At 34.7% G+C, this 16,922-nt stretch overlaps 1 protein-coding gene across 3 annotated transcripts in view; it reads right to left on the minus strand.

The window, feature by feature from the left end:
- Window positions 1-16,922, minus strand: part of LOC127877168 (beta-galactosidase-like) — a 44,788-nt gene that overhangs the window by 11,694 nt on the left and 16,172 nt on the right. For 2 of the 3 annotated variants that reach the window (XM_052422831.1, XM_052422829.1), the window contains exons 4-10: window positions 14,452-14,512; window positions 13,278-13,372; window positions 12,845-13,028; window positions 8,955-9,010; window positions 6,594-6,715; window positions 5,004-5,044; window positions 1,917-2,032 (exon numbers count right to left, since the gene is read on the minus strand). In XM_052422831.1, coding sequence (XP_052278791.1) covers window positions 1,917-2,032; window positions 5,004-5,044; window positions 6,594-6,715; window positions 8,955-9,010; window positions 12,845-13,028; window positions 13,278-13,372; window positions 14,452-14,512 — 675 coding nt within the window. Of the gene's footprint in view, window positions 1-975; window positions 1,089-1,916; window positions 2,033-5,003; window positions 5,045-6,593; window positions 6,716-8,954; window positions 9,011-12,844; window positions 13,029-13,277; window positions 13,373-14,451; window positions 14,513-16,922 lie in introns of all 3 variants that reach the window. The other variant, XM_052422830.1, reaches the window with a different exon arrangement.

Here is a 16,922-nt window from a genome sequence, read left to right on the forward strand (position 1 = left end):
ACTTTTAGACATTTTTTAGCAAAGATATTTGATCATTTAATCATAGGGGAGATAAAGGTAATATAGTGCAGGGGTGGGGATGCACAAATTTCATTGCAGGTGATATACAAACTTTTCATTGCAAAAGAAACACAAAACTTTGTATTGCAGGAGAAACAAGGGACAAAATTGTCACAAAACCAGGTTTTCAATTTGAAAAAAAAGTCTGATAAAGGGAGACAATTTAAAATGTGCATTGTTACTGATTGTGCCTAGTTACCCCCCTTGTGTAAAATTCAAACAATTTTTAGTCGTGGCGACCTTGTTTTAAAAGTTGGATTAAGGAAGACAATTCAAAATAAACAATATAACTGATTGTTCCTAGTTACCTCCCTTGTGTCAAATTCAATCTTTTTTCTCAAAGTGTGACCATGACCTTGGAAATATCAACGTAATTCTTTCGCATGACACAATGTCCAATAACTGTGAACAAATATACCTAGTAATTTTAAAAGCTCACAATGAATGACATAGTTATGGCCAAGACAAGATCATTTATTGCCATTTTTGACCTTTGAACTCAAAGTATGACCTTGACGTTGCAGACATCAACGTAATTTTCCCGCATGACACACCGTCCAATGATGGTGAAAAAATGTGCCCAATGATTTTTAAATCTCACAATTAACGACATAGTTATGGCCCGGACAAGCTTGTTCCTTGGAGAGAGATACAAGCATTTTGCTGCAGGAGAAAAAAGCATTTTGCTGCATGAGATACAAGCATTTTGTGAAAAGAGCTACAAGCATTTTGCTTCAGAAGAAAAAGGCATTTTGTTGCATGAGATACAAGCATTTTGTGGAAAGAGCTACAAGCATTTTGCTGAATAGAGATACAGGCATTTTGGTGCAGGAAATACAAGCATTTTGCTGAAGGAGATAAAAAAATTTGCTGCAGGTGATACAAGCATTTTTTGCATGAGATACATGTCTGTACCTTGGTAATTACACTTCTCAAGGTCATATACTTCTCAGTTATGTCCCCTGCCTCAGAGAGTGGGGCATCATAGTCATAACTAGTGGGCACAGGCTGATAAGGGTAGTTAGCACCTGAAGTACATGTTAAAAGTGTTGGGTTACATTCCAATGAAGAGGCTACTTAATACTACATTGCCATGGGATTCAAAGCTAAGTAACCTTTGTATTAAATAACAAGAGATGGGTTTGTCAGAAACACAATGCCCCCTACTGCGCCTCTTTGATACATGTTTTTTGGACATTTGACATTGAAGGATGACCTTGACCTTTCACCACTCAAAATGTGCAGTTCCATGAGATACACATGCAGCTAAATATAAAGTTGCTCTGTGAAGGGACATAGAAATTATGAGCATTTTTCGAAACCTAAACGAGAAACCTATACGCAAAGTGTGACGGAAAGACGGACGGAGGGACGGTCTGATCACTATATGCCCTCCTTCAGGGGCATAAAAAAGCAGAATACAATATGCCTATAAAACAAACAGGATTTATAACCCAGCCAACCGTGTATGAATTTAAACACACACTGCTGACAGTAAACTAATTCTTTAAACAAGACATTTACCAGTGGATAGAAATTTATTAACATATCTGGTGGTTGTTTGTACAAGGTTTTACAGTTGATCAATTGGATTATGCAACCATGTGCTTTTATTTGACAGTGCAAATTAAAAAAAAAAAAAGATTGATCAACTAAAACATTGTTTTAAAACTATCTGCGGGTCAATAAATGCAATGTAAATCAGATCTGGTCAAAGGTAAGCTGTTTTGTAACAATGCTCACAATTTAAATACACAATCATCATCTGTGAAGCAAACAGGGGTCATGGCGAAACCAACAAATACATGCAACATACTGACACCATGCATATCTTAAGAGCAGAAACAGCAATTTACCTTCTTAATTACTTCCCTTATTTCCAAATATTTCTCAGTTATGTCCCCAGCCTCAGATAAAGGGGCATCATAATCATAACTAGTAGGTATTGCCTTATATGGCGGATACTCAGCTCCTAGAAAAAGCATGTGAATACCAAATATATATCCGTTTACTCTGTTCTTTATTTTAAATCTTTTCCCCCTATTTAATGCACTATAAGTTTGCTTGAATGTACTTTTGTTGTGATTATTAACCAAAGTACAAACAGTGTTTTATACATATAGCTTAGCGTTTAAATCATGAAGAAATACCGATATGTAACTTTTTACATATACAGTATGCCGACTAAGTTTATGAGATCAGAATTGTGTATCTCACAGTACCATAACAAATAAAGAAATTTAATAATGAATAAATAAAGGACTACAAAAAAAGAAATGAAGGTTGCTTTTTCTTCCCCTGCCACTAATTAGTAGGGATGCAAGAGGTTAACCGGTTAACCTACCGAAACGACCAGTTAACTGGTTACATTTTCAGGAAAAGGTTAACCTGGACAAATATTTGAGTATGTTTTTTTTCATAGAATAATTCATTTGATTTTACTTTTGTTCGCGTGACATACTGCCAACTTGCACTGGCGACTAGTTAGAACAACATGCCGCACCATCGACGGTTATAAATAACGTGTCAACAATCAAAGTAATAAAGCAATTAATAATACCTTTGTGATAAAAAATAGGGGGTACGTTTTAATAACTGACACTATTGTTTTTTTGACTCGCTAAAGTTTAACTAGCGAACTGCTGTGAGTGGGAGCTATTAGCAAAGACGTAATTGACACGTTTATTGAACTCGTGATAAAAAAAAAGTTGAGACATTGGACGGCTTATTTTGATGTTTTGTTAACCAATATCCAACACTGATTGCTCGCGAAAATACCGTGTTTAAAAGTAATTTTTTTATCAAGAATTGCATTCGTAGTTAAAATCTTGACAAGGTAACGTCGTTATTGTTTATAAAAAATTAATATTATGATAATCTACGTCGAACGATTACACTATTACCGTCCAATGCAAGTATTATTTAAGACAGCAAATAATTAACTAATTAAACATCAATTAAAAATATTCAAAAAGTAAAACCGTTAAATTTAGCATTTTCGTAATTGCTTAAAATGTGCGCTATGGTACATTAACAAACATACGTAACTATCAGTATTTGAGATCATAATACTTAGCTACTTCACTATTAAATAAATGTACTGATTATATTAAATATTCAACTTACATTTCGTTCAAAATTAATTTAATTTGCATTCGAGTCCTTTATTTTACCCACATTCTTTCATTGTATAATGAAAATCAAACGATACTACTTCGGCTACAAACGCTAAAATGCAAACAACAAAATATGCAATTATCGAATAAGAAGAGATGCGGATTCTTTGAACACACATGGCCCACTTTACGTCGAATTGAAAGGGAAAAAAACATTTCTATATTAACCCAATTTGAGTTTTAAAAATTAAACAGAATGAACAAAGGAACACACTATTTTTGTGAGCGATACGACGCGAACGTAATATAAGCTGCCCAACCAAAAATAAGTTAATAACACGTGAAAATGAACATTGTGTAGTTCTTTAAGTTTTTACTCCTATGCATTTGCGCAGGAAAAATAAATAAAATATTTAGCATATTTTTACAAAATTATTAAAATAAATTGTATAATACATTTTCTTACAAAACTGACATGTTATCAACGCAAGCGAATTTGAAATTATTATTTTTTCTACAGCGAGGTTCAAACGGTATGACATTTGTTACGTACACTAAATCATTTTAACAACTTAAGGCGTTTCGGTTAACCAGTTAATAACCGGTTACAAAAAAAGGTTAACCGGTTAATGATTTTAGTAACCTCTTGCATCCCTTTACGATATTTATAGAAACTTAATCACCCTTCTAATTACCTTTTGCAGAACGACCATGAATAGTACATGATACAGTCAAAGTTAAAACTTATAAGCTACAGAAAGTTGCTGTCTTGTAAGTAGGGTGATTAAGTTTCTATAAATATCGTATAACAAGAGGGCCTGAAACGCCCAAAGTCGCTCACCTGAGATAACAAGGTATTATTGGGACAAATCTTCTGACCAAGTTTCAAGAAGATCGGAAAATAAATGTGGCCTCTAGAGTGTTAACAAAGTTTTACTATAACCATATATGGAAAATGCCCCGCCCCCTGGCAGCCATGTTTTTCAACCAACCGACATCATTTTTGAACTCTTCCAAGATATTATCCGGATGAATCTTCTGACCAAGTTTCATGAAGATAGGACAGTAAATGTGACCTCTAGAGTGTTAACACAATTTTACTATAGCCATATATAGCCATATAAGGAAAAATGCCCCGCCCCTTGGCAGCCATGTTTTTCAAGGAAATGTTACCATTTTCAAACTCATCCAAGATATTATTGAGACCAACCTTCTGACTAAATTTCGTGAAGATTGGACAATAAATGTGGCCTCTAGAGAGTTAACAAGGCAAATGTTGACGCCGAACAACGCACGACACAAACAGACGACGCACGACGGACAAAAGGCGATCACAAAAGCTCACCATGAGCACGTTGTGCTCAGGTGAGCTAAAAAACAGGACGTCTAGTACACAAAAGAGTGTGTTTTATATGCCAGTTATGGAAACAGTTCCAACATGAAGACATTGTCTTACAGTAACCTGCGTGAAGTCCACAAAGCAAATTTTAACAAATTTTATTAAACCCTTACTTGACATCTTATGAGAATGCACAATTTAGTAGGTAAGAATGCTCTACAAACTTGAACCTGTACTATTTTGATCACTTGAAAACATGTGTTTAAATGTATTAAAACATAAATGCAAATTGTTGCTTCTCTTTAGATGCAATCTTTGATCACATTAAATTGTCATATATGTTACACTTTTCAAATAAAAATTGTCTTGACACTGTAATTTTGTCGATGATTCAGCAATTTTAATCAGAGAGGCATCAACTGTGAGCATCAAAGCTTTAGGCTATTGAACAACAACACTAAACTGTGATATTGCTTGTTAAAACTCACCATTCCAAAATCCAAAATTAGTTCCTCCTTCAAACATGTACCTGTAAACAAACATACATTGACTAAAATACCAAAGAATTTTTGTCACTTCAAATATAACAAGAGGGCCATGATGGCATTAAGCGCTCAACTGAGTTCATATTGTTCGAGACTTCACCTGGTGGAGATTTTGACCTTAAGTTATCAAGATTCTAAGTTTGCATTTATACTTTCAAGATAAAAATTATTACCATGTTTTATCACGGTTAAATTATAAATGGTCTCCAGAGTGATGACAAGTTTTTTCTCAAATTTGACCTGCATGGTGACCTAGTTTTTACATGTAGATTACCCATATTCAAACTAGGCCTGGTGATTGTATACATAACAATCTTATAAAGTTTTATCAAGATTGAATCACAAATGTGAGTGGTAAAAAGGTTTTTCCAAGATTTGATCAGATGATCTTGTTTTTAAGCACATGAAACAGACACTAATCAACCTATTTATATTCAAAAATAACATTCTGAAGTTTTTATGATGAATCAGTCATAAATGTTACCTCTACTGTGGCAACATCATTATAATGAAGATTTGAATTGGAAAACTAGTTTTAGGGCACATGTGACCAAGCTTCTATCTTTGTCTAGACAAACATTCTGAATAAGTTCCATTTAGATTTAGTCATAACTGTAGCGTCTACAGTGGTAACATTTTTTTAAGGCTTTAGAAAATGACATAGATTTAAACTCAACCTATGTATTTTTAAGATAAATATCCTGACTAATTTTCATCAAGATTGAAAATTATAGCCTCTAGAGTGTTAAAAAGCTCAAAATGACTCAATGCCAGGCGCAAACATAGAGTGACAGCAATAGCTCCCCATGATCACTTTGTGTTCAGGTGAGCTACAGAAGTTTAGGTAAGAAAACTTCAATTAAAGAATGAAGAATTTCATGGATTATATATATGAACATTTAACATTAACACTTATACTAATAACACATAATTGAATACAAATTCAGAAATGTTTTGTAATACCCCAAATAATCCACCAAATATACGTGTAAAAGTGATAGTTTAGATGTTTATTTTTTTTATTTCAGTCAAATAATGTTGGTCAGCTTAACAACTCAAACTTCTTGGGTTAGCTGTTGTTCGTGAAGTAAGTGCACATATTATACCAGTAACAGACAATTGCCCTTATTAACACTTAACCACTTAGAAACGTATTTTGACGCATTTGTAGTCCCTTAGAAAGTTACACTTAATTAAAGACCTTTCTCACTAGATTCAAGTTTTAAAGGCTTCATCTCCAAACCTAAGATACTCATGAGCAGCAAACAGCATCAAACCTGAACAGACTGCGAGTTACTTGCAGGCTGTTCTGGTTTTATGCTGTTTGCACATAGCCATTTTCACTTTGCTTCTAAGTGGGAAAGAGTTAAATAAGAAGTGTCACAGTCAGGGGATTGGCTGTAGAAAAGATTTCATGACCAGTCCCTACAAAAGCCATAAACAAGTTTTATTATAAAAAATCACAAACTCAAGCTTAATGTTAAATAGTGTATATTAATGGGGACACATAAAACAAGAGATTCTTTAACATACATGTTGATATTTGCTCCGAGGGCCAGAATGAGATCGAGGCTCTTGGCTACCTCACTTGTTGCTATGGTAGAGTGGTTCTCCCCCCAGTGGTCCAGCCAGCCTGTGTAGAACTCGGAGTTGACCTGAACAAATTATTCATGTCAATATTTACCCACAACGCTTGCTAGAGAACATTTCATTTACATTGTATTTACTCACTGCCAGCATTAAAATTAATAAAAAAAAAACATGTGTGGATGGGATGCATATGCTTCCATACTCAAATTTTGCATATAAATTTGACTTTCCACCTCTAAGTGTGACCTTGACCTTTGAAGTGGGGAAATACATTTGTGTCAATTTTATTAAACATCCATAATTCTTTTAAAAAGCTATGACTGAGATCTGTTCTGTGGCAATTTGACCTTTGATCTCCTAATTCAGCTAGTGACCTTGAGATTTGAGGTAGAGAGATGGCTGATATTTGTGCAGTTTTAATTCGAATTCCATCAATACATGGTACGGTCATGGCTTAGACAGAAATGTTGAAGCTTTTTATGGCCAAAATGACATTTTACCACTAAGTGTGACCTTTCCCTTTTTTAAAATCCGCCCTGAAATGGATGACTTTAAGTTGAGAGAGAAATTTTGGGAAACAACACTTGGACACTTGCACATACAAACAGATGGACAGTGTGACCGCTATACGCTGCTTTCTTTGATAGGGGGATTTATAAGTCATGGCTCTTATAATACCACATGCGTATACATAACAGACCTATGAGAATTGTGCACTTTCCAACTGCTATGTCACAGATGGTAATAAGAATATAAATCATGCTAAAAAACTTGTTTGAAATCTCAATAAAATTATTCTCATCCCCAAAATCTAATAAATCATAAATTTAAAATTATAAAAATAATACAATTTACATCCAACCACACAACTTTTTTTGAAAACCCTTCTAAAAATCAGAAGAGCTTTTTGGAATGGAACAGGACAATCATTATTTTTTACCATTTACCAATTTGATCCCATTAGTGTATTAAAAATAAGGTTTTTATTTTTTTAAATAAATATTTTCTTTTTATTTATGAATAACTAGAAATACATTGACAAAATCTTGCAAATATGTGCATATCATTAAACAAAATAGCTGAAAAGCACCTAGGTAACATTTCAATTAATGTCATTCCAGGCTGTCCCATTTAAAAGGATCTTGTTTTCGTGAATTTGAAACAACATTTTTATTTTTTGACATTTTTCCAATCTGTGATGCAGCAGCTTTAACGATAACAACCCTGGTGTCATCAGTAAATGTTTACAGCTCTCACCACACTGTTTTACCCAGCAAACATCACTGTACTAACAAACAGAAGCAGTTAAATGTTTACAGCTCTCACCACACTGTTTTACCCAGCAAACATCACTGTACCAACATACAGAAGCAGTTTTGAGCCACAATCTGGGAAAATGTACATGTGCCTAGTGATTAGCCTGCACAGTCCACACAGGCTAATCCTGGATGACACTTTTGCCTATACTGGGTTTTTGTTTACAAGAAACTTGCTTGAAACAAACATTCCATAAAACCATTAAGTGTTCTGTGCCTATACTGGGTTTTTGTTTACAAGAGACTTGCTTGAAACAAACATTCCATAAAACCATTAAGTGTTCAATGTCTATACTGGGTTTTTGTTTACAAGAAACTTGCTTGAAACAAACATTCCATAAAACCATTAAGTGTTCAATGTCTATACTGGGTTTTTGTTTACAAGAAACTTGCTTGAAACAAACATTCCATAAAACCATTAAGTGTTCAATGTCTATACTGGGTTTTTGTTTACAAGAAACTTGCTTGAAACAAACATTCCATAAAACCATTAAGTGTTCTGTGCCTATACTGGGTTTTTGTTTACAAGAGACTTGCTTGAAACAAACATTCCATAAAACCATTAAGTGTTCAATGTCTATACTGGGTTTTTGTTTACAAGAAACTTGCTTGAAACAAACATTCCATAAAACCATTAAGTGTTCAATGTCTATACTGGGTTTTTGTTTACAAGAAACTTGCTTGAAACAAACATTCCATAAAACCATTAAGTGTTCAATGTCTATACTGGGTTTTTGTTTACAAGAAACTTGCTTGAAACAAACATTCCATAAAACCATTAAGTGTTCAATGTCTATATTGGGTTTTTGTTTACAAGAAACTTGCTTGAAACAAACATTCCATAAAACCATTAAGTGTTCAATGCCTATACTGGGTTTTGGTTCAGAAGAGACCTGCTTGAAACAAACATTCCATAAAACCATTAAGTGTTCCGTGATTGCTGCACAGGCTTATCTGGGACAACACTTTACGCGCATATAGTTCTTACCAATGGTCCCTTGGGTTCCTTATGGCGCTGAATTTCAAAGTTCTTCTCAGGTGTATCTGAGGATGGAAACATGCTTGAGATAATAACTAAAGAAACAATACTGTGAAAAAATGTGTTATGAAATTCTCAGACTTACAATGTAATATAATATTCTTGACTATGCATCTTCCAGCATCTCAAATGTTTTCTGTATGAACAATTTAATAACATACTGAAAGTTAAGCAATACATGTATCTTTTAAAATTGCTATCTTTGATAACTCAATAATAAAAACTTTGCTCACTTTTGTGTTGTTTTTTTTTTACTTATTTGCCCATGACAGCAAATTTAAATAAAAACATTCATGACATTGCTACTTTTTCATAAAAAATATGATTTCATTATTTTTTGCGAATCTTAACAATGTTGAATATATGTCAATAGCATCATTGATTAGGGCAGATCCCGACAATGTCAGGTTTGAAGAAAATGAAACTGATCTGATACAAGATTCATATGCCAGCATATAAAAGTCTGTTTATGCCATTTGTGTTTAAACATGACAGCTAATATCTTGTTTGAGCTGTAATTTAAAGAATTTGAAATCTCTGCATTTCATCAGTTTTTGAGCTGTCCGGAAAATTACTCCTAATTTATGAATAGGTGTAATTCCTGTTTTTACACGTTTTCCGGAATTGTTTATTAACAAAGAAAGAAAAACATTCAGAAAAAAAAGTGAAAACAAGTCTTCATCATTTTAAATGCTGAAGTCACATGAGCATCTACTGTAAAGTTTCTGAATGAGAACTATGAAGTAGAATACGTTCTGATCTAAAATTGCTACTGAAGCATCATCTAAAGAAACATTATGGGTTACCAAAAAAAATTGTCAAAAATGTACCATGGATCACACTATTACACTCAAAAAGTAGCAATAGTGGCAGAATTAACCAGAAAACAATAGGAAAAAGTATGAATTTGTTTTAAAGTAGGGTAAAGTAAGAACAACAAGAGCTGTCAGAAAACAGTGCGCTCTACTCTTCCAGTGCTTGACAGTATAACATAAGCCATCATGGCGATATTGTTCAAGGTAAAAATAGTCATATTTTAAGTGGAAGAGGACCATACTTGAAACATATTAATCGCTTATGTGTTAAAGAAGTTGTACTTTCAAGACATTTCTGAGTTCAGGTATATTTTCCGCAATCTATTGAAAATTTGTAAAGACATAAAACAAACTAATAAGATTTTATTTCAAGTTTGATAGCAATAGCTTGGTTGGGATGGTTGGACGGTCCTTCAAAAATGAAATAAATAAATATTTGTGTTTATTTTTACCATGTTTAAAAAAAAAACATTCGGGGGTGGTGGTGGAGAGGGGGGTATAATGTGGGTGTGTGGCCATTTATTAGATTATCTTTTTCATAATATGAAAAAAAGAAAAAAAATTGGGTGGGGGGGGGGGATTCTGAGGTGGGGTGTGGGGATGGTTTGGGTGGAGTCCATTGTGGTATGTCAGGTAAGTGTTTTTGTCAAAGTATGAATCAAATCTGATCCTAAATAAAGAAGTCATGGCAATTTAAGCAAAATTTATTAATTTGACCTTGAGAGTCAAGGTCATTCAAAGGTCAAGGTCAAATTCAACTTGCCAGGCACAGTACCCTCATAATAATAAGAAAGTATTTGAAGTTTGAAAGCAATAGCCTTGATACTTAAACGTCTTTAGAAGTAAAGTGGATCTAAACACAAATTAAAAAAAATATTCAGTTACTAAGTTAAAAAAGGGCCATTATTCCGTTAAAATGCCAACAAGAGTTATGCAAATTTACCTGTAGAGTCCCTTTAAAGAGGCCTTTTCACAGATTTTGGCATTTTTTGAAGTTTTTTGTTAAATGCTTTATATTGATAAATGTTAACATTGGATCTAAAAAGCACCAGTATAACTTCAAGAATAAAATTTAAAAAAGGAAAAAAAAAGTAGCCCGCAGCAGGGCTCGAACGAGTGACCCCCGGAGTCCTGAAGTAAAAACCAATTAGACCGCTCGGCCATCCTGCCAAGTATGTATGAGCGACGTATTTTATAGTTTATATAAGCAATCTTTGAAGTTTCACAAAATTAAACGACAACAACAGAACTCTCCAAATTATTCAATCGTTTCGCGTTGCAACGCTTTATAACTTTCAGGTTTTAAAATCATCAAAAGATGCATATATTGGCTATATTAGACCATGGTAAATGTTCAGTATTACTGTTTCCTCACAAATATCATAACTAAAACGAAAACTTGCGAATCTAAAACAACTTTTTTCAATTTTGTCAATTTACCAAAACGTGAAAAGATCCCTTTAAGATAGGTAGCGAGTATTCCAAGTCTGAAAGTAATAGCTATTATACTTCAGGAGTAAAATGGACCAAAACACAAAACTTAAGCAAATGTTAAATTATTTAAGTATAAAAGGGGCCATAATTCTGTCAAAATGCCAGTCAGAGTACCATAACTTTGCCTGCACAGTCCTCTTATTATAGTTAGTATGTTTTGCCAGTATGAAAGCAATAGCTTTGATACTATTGGAATAAAGTGGACCTAAACACAAAACTTAACCAAATTTTCAATTTTCTAAGTGAAAAAAGGGCCATAATTCTTACAAAATGCTTGATATAGGTGTCTGCTCTTGTTTATAGATTGGGGTCATGTTGGCAAAAAAGTATGCAAAATATGAAAGCAATATGTCAATGGACATAGAAAATACTTGAGGTGGTACGCAAACTTTAACATAGATTTATCAATAATATGCATATTCTAAGTAAAAAAAGGGGCCATAATTTTTACAAAATGCTTGATACAGTTGTCTGCTCTTGTTTATAGATTAGGGTCATGTTGGTAAAGAAGTATGCAAAATATGAAAGCAAGATGTCAAGGGACATAGAAAATATTTGAGGTGGTATGAAACTTTAACATTTGCACGCTCACGCTAACGCAGGGGTGAGTAGGATAGCGCCACTATATATATTTCATATATAATAGTCAAGCTAAAAAGCAATGCTGCAAGGACTGTAGCAAGGAAATCATTTTCGTCCATGGTCAAGGCTGATTTCCATTTCCCTGCACTTTAAATCTAACTGAATACTTTTACAACGCACCAATATTAGAGCTTGATGTTCCATAATGGATGATTTCCAAAGACTAGGACTTAACAAGTAATGTGTTACAAACACCCACGCCCCACAACGCATTTATGGACACTGACATATCCACTATATATTCTACAGTGAACAAAAGACAAAGCGCCACAAGTCAGCCAAATGGGAGCCCTACAATTCCTGTTTATAACATCATCTACACATTAAAGTTATTCAGCTGTGAAAGTTTGGGCAAAACCTAAGAGAACACGAAAACACAAATGTAGAGACTATCTACATGTATTTTTTATAGTGGAAAATCAGACAAAGGGAAATAAATCTGCCAAAACTTGTTGCTGCCAGAATTCCTTTCTTAATGAATATCAACACAATAAGGTTATTTAAATGTGAAAGTTTTAGCGAAATCAACCAAGCAGTAAAAGAGAAATTGAAAACACAAGCTTTAGGACGTGAAAAACGACAAAGGGCCATAATTCTACCAAAGCATGTCAAAGACAAAAAATTAGTTTCTTCACAATCATCCATGCATTAAAGCCCTTCAACTACGAAAGCTTGAGCAAGATCCTCCAGTTTTTAAAGAGTAGTCGAAAACACAAGCTTTAGGAAGTAAGGATATAAAGACGTACTGACAGATGGAATGCAAACCAAATTGCTACCCACTCAGTAATAAAAGGTTATGAAACTAAGGCACAACAAAGCAAGAACAAGAGCTATCAAGTAAATTAGGAACAGCTGGTATGCAGAAATGATATAAAGCGTGTTTCGTACATGTTACACCAAAGTCAATTGTAGCATACACATCAGGAAGTGTGCCGCACTTTAGGAACCCATCGCTGTCACCATCGGTCGTGAACAGGACTGTATCATTGCCAAGACACTCCCTGGCCAGGTCGCGCAGGAAACGCAGGTAGTCATAGTCACAGGCCTCATAACTGCCATACTCATTCTCTATCTGAATGAAATTAAATATACATCACCTTCTTTTTAGACTAAAAAGTCCAATTTTATATTCATACAGTCATATATATATCGTATTTTTAAACATCTTATTTTAATCAGTACTCAATAAATGACAGTGTTTCAATGATGCTGTTAAATTTGTATTAAATAAAAATGCTTCTCTGATTTATTTATTTATTATCTTTTTATTGCAGAAATGGATTTATTATCTCAATGTCTATCCATGAATACAAGCAGCCACCTGGACAGTGATGATTGGTCCTCCATTCTTATACAGCATGGGTTTCAACTCAGCATAGAGTCTCGTCAGCCACCTGCCCACTGGCTTGATGTAATCTGCAATGGAATGGTCATACATGAATAATGTTACCTCTAGTGTGTTATAATACTGAGAGCTGAAACAAAATTTACTCAACTGTTAGGATATCATTTATTTTGAAAGAATAACAAGCAAATTCGTTGAATTGATATCTCCTGCCAATATGCTTCTGAACACAAAAGAGTTATATTTGACACTCAAAAAAGCATTTTTTTAAGATCCAAAGGGCCATAACTCCTTTATTATCCAATGATGTACACTGCCATTTGGTGTGCATCATCCTCTTGTTCATATATATACTCATACCAAGTTTCAATGAAATCCGCCGAAGCACTTCCAAGATATGGCTCCGGACACAAAAAAGCATTTTTCCAAGATACAAAGGACCATAACTCTGTTATTAACAGATGGTGTACAATGCCATTAGGCGTGTTTCATCCTCTTATCCATATATATACTCATACCAAGTTTCATTGAAATCCGCCAAAGCACTTCCAAGATATGGCTCCGGACACAAAAGTGCCGGAAGGACGGAAAGGCGGACGGAAGGACGGACGGAAAGATGGACGGACAACGCCAAAACAATATCCCTCCGCCTATGGCAAGGGATAAAAAAATCAGTGTGATTCTTACTAGGCATTGCACTCAATACCATTTTTGTTTCAGTATTTTTATTTATATGTCAATATGATTACCTTGAAATATGGTAAATTTAAATATCATGCCATTTGTAAAGTTTAGCAAATTAAAACTTTTGAGCCAAGCTCTTGGTAAATTGGGCTTAATGACCGTATGTGTTGTCCCAGATTACCCTGTGCAGTCTGCACAGGTTAACAAGAGATTACACTTTCAGCGTTCACAGTATTTTCTATTAAAACAAAGTTTTTTTAGCCAAAAGCCAGTAAGCGTGTCTCATCTGTTTGTTTTTACTAGAATCTGAAGGCCATGTGATTCCTTTTGCAATACAGTTAAAAAAGGTTCTCTTCACAAAAAGAAGTAGTCTAAGGAATTAAAAATGCACTTGAAATTTTTTGTGCCGCAAGCATAATTCAATAGGGAATATGTACTGAAGCGAGTAACCTGTACATGTACTTACTAGGGTCCATGGTTCGAACTTTCAAGTTGTCACTCTTGAGCAGCCAAGCTGGCAGTCCACCCTGCACATAAATAAATCATGGGGAGCGAAATTTGAAAATGCAAGCATCCATGACAATACTATGATTGAAATAAACAAGAGAGCCTGAAAGGCCCAAAGTCGCTCGACTGAGATTCAAAGGAACTGACCTGTTCTGTAAAGCCCAAGATGTCATTGGAACAAAATGTTCTTACTAACTTTCATGACTAGTACACACCCTGGCAGCCACGTTTTTCAACAGACCAGAACCATTTTCATACACATCCAAGATATCATTTAAACGAATAAACTGAAAAGTTTTATGAAGATTCATAAGTCCATATAAAGAAAAATGCCCCGCCCACTGGTGGCCATGTTTTTCAAGCAACTGAAACCATTTTCAAACTTGTCCAAGATATCATTGGGACAAATCTTCTGACAAAGTTTCATGATGATCGTAAAATAAATATGGCTTCTAGCGTGTTAACAGGGTTTTACTATAGCTATATAAGGAAAAATGCCATGCCCCCTTGGCAGCCATATTTTTCCACCTACCGAAACCATTTTCAAACTCATCCAAGATATCATTGAGACAAATCCCCTGACCTGGTTTCATGATGATCGGACAATAAATGTGGCCTCTAGAGTGTTAATAAGGTTTTAATAAAGCAATATATAGCCATATTAGGAAAAATGCCCCGCCCCCTGGTGACCATGTTTTTAAAGCAACCGAAACCATTTTCAAACGCATCCAATATATCATTGGGACAAATATTCTGACCAAGTTTCGTGTAGATCGGAAAATAAATGTGGCCTCTAGAGTGTTAACAAGGTTTTACTATAGCCATATTAGGAAAAATGCCCCGCCCCCTGGCAGCCATGTTTTTCAAGCAAACGCCATCATTTTTGAACTCGTCCAAGAAATTATTGGGATGAATCTTCTGACCAAGTTCAATAAAGATCATACAATAAATGTGGTCTCTAGAGTGTTAACAAGATTTTACTATAGCCATATATAGCCATATAAGGAAAATGGCCTGCCCCTTGGCAGCCATGTTTTTCAAGCAAACGTAACCATTTTCGAACTCATCTAAGATATCATTGAGACCAATCTTCTGACCAAATTTCATGAAGATTGGACAATAAATGTGGCCTCTAGAGTGTTAACAAGGTTTTACTATAGCCATATATAGCCATAAAAGGAAAATTGCCCTGCCCCTTGGCAGCCATGTTTTTCAAGCAAAAGTAACCATTTTCAAACTTATCCAAGATATCATTGAGACTAAATTTCATGAAGTTTGGACTATAAATGTGGCCTCTAGAGTGTTAACAAGGTTTTAACAAGGGAGTTAACTACCAGTATTAGAAAGTATGTACAGGTTATCTTTCTTAAATATTAGACTGTTCACATGTTTTCACTATATACATATAGAGAAAACTGCCCCACCCCCTGGCGTTCATGTTTTTTCACCGATCTGGACCATTTTCGAACTCGTCCAAATATCAATAAAACCAATGTTTTGACCAAGTTTCATGATGATTGGGCAAAAATTGTGACTTTTAGAGTGTTCACAAGGTTTCTCTATAGCCATATAAGGAATACCCTGGCAGCCATGTTTTTCAATGGACCGGTACCATTTTTGAACTCAACCAACATATCATTTAGACAAACATTTTGAAAAAGTTACATGAAGATTGGGCATCAAATGTAACTTCTACAGTGTTAACAAGGTTTTTCTTTTTTTGACCTAGTGACCTAGTTTTTGACCCAGCATGACCCAGTTTCGAACTCAGTCGAGGTATCAATGAGACAAATGTTCTGACCAAGTTTCATGAAGATCGGACAATAAATGTGGCCTCTGGAGTGTTCACAAGGCAAAATGTTGACGACGCACCACGGACAAAAGGCGATCACAAAAGCTCACCATGAGCACGTTGTGCTCAGGTGAGCTAAAAACGTTTCGCATGTTTTAAGATTCTTGAGGTACATTCTACCTTATGAACGACCTAAGCAATTACCTACTGCAAAAATCTTTGGTATCAAGGATACAAAGATGCTTTATTTATGATCAAGATCAAAGTGAAGTCTGTTGATATGGTGAACCAGCTTTATAAACAACTGTGGGAGAATTCATTTGTTGCCGCGAGCAGTGTTGCAGCTAGTTATAAGTACAATTTTGATAACCAAGAAAAAGCCAATTTCATTAAAGTCCAATCTATGTACAGACCAAGGTGAGACTTTAGAGCTTGTGTAGTATACGGGTCACACTTCCGTACATGCCTGTCAATTTATGAGTATATACATGTAGGATGCATGAAATCAAGCACAAAAACACACTTGTGACTAGGTTTAAAAGGAATACTTTAGACTCGTTTTTGTAAAGAGATATTGTATCATTGTTACATTTAATTCAGTAGAAAAATGAAATGAATTTTGTAAAACAATTCAGAGA

This window comes from Dreissena polymorpha, chromosome 4, assembly GCF_020536995.1.
Source record: "Dreissena polymorpha isolate Duluth1 chromosome 4, UMN_Dpol_1.0, whole genome shotgun sequence".
NCBI lineage: Eukaryota > Metazoa > Mollusca > Bivalvia > Myida > Dreissenidae > Dreissena > Dreissena polymorpha.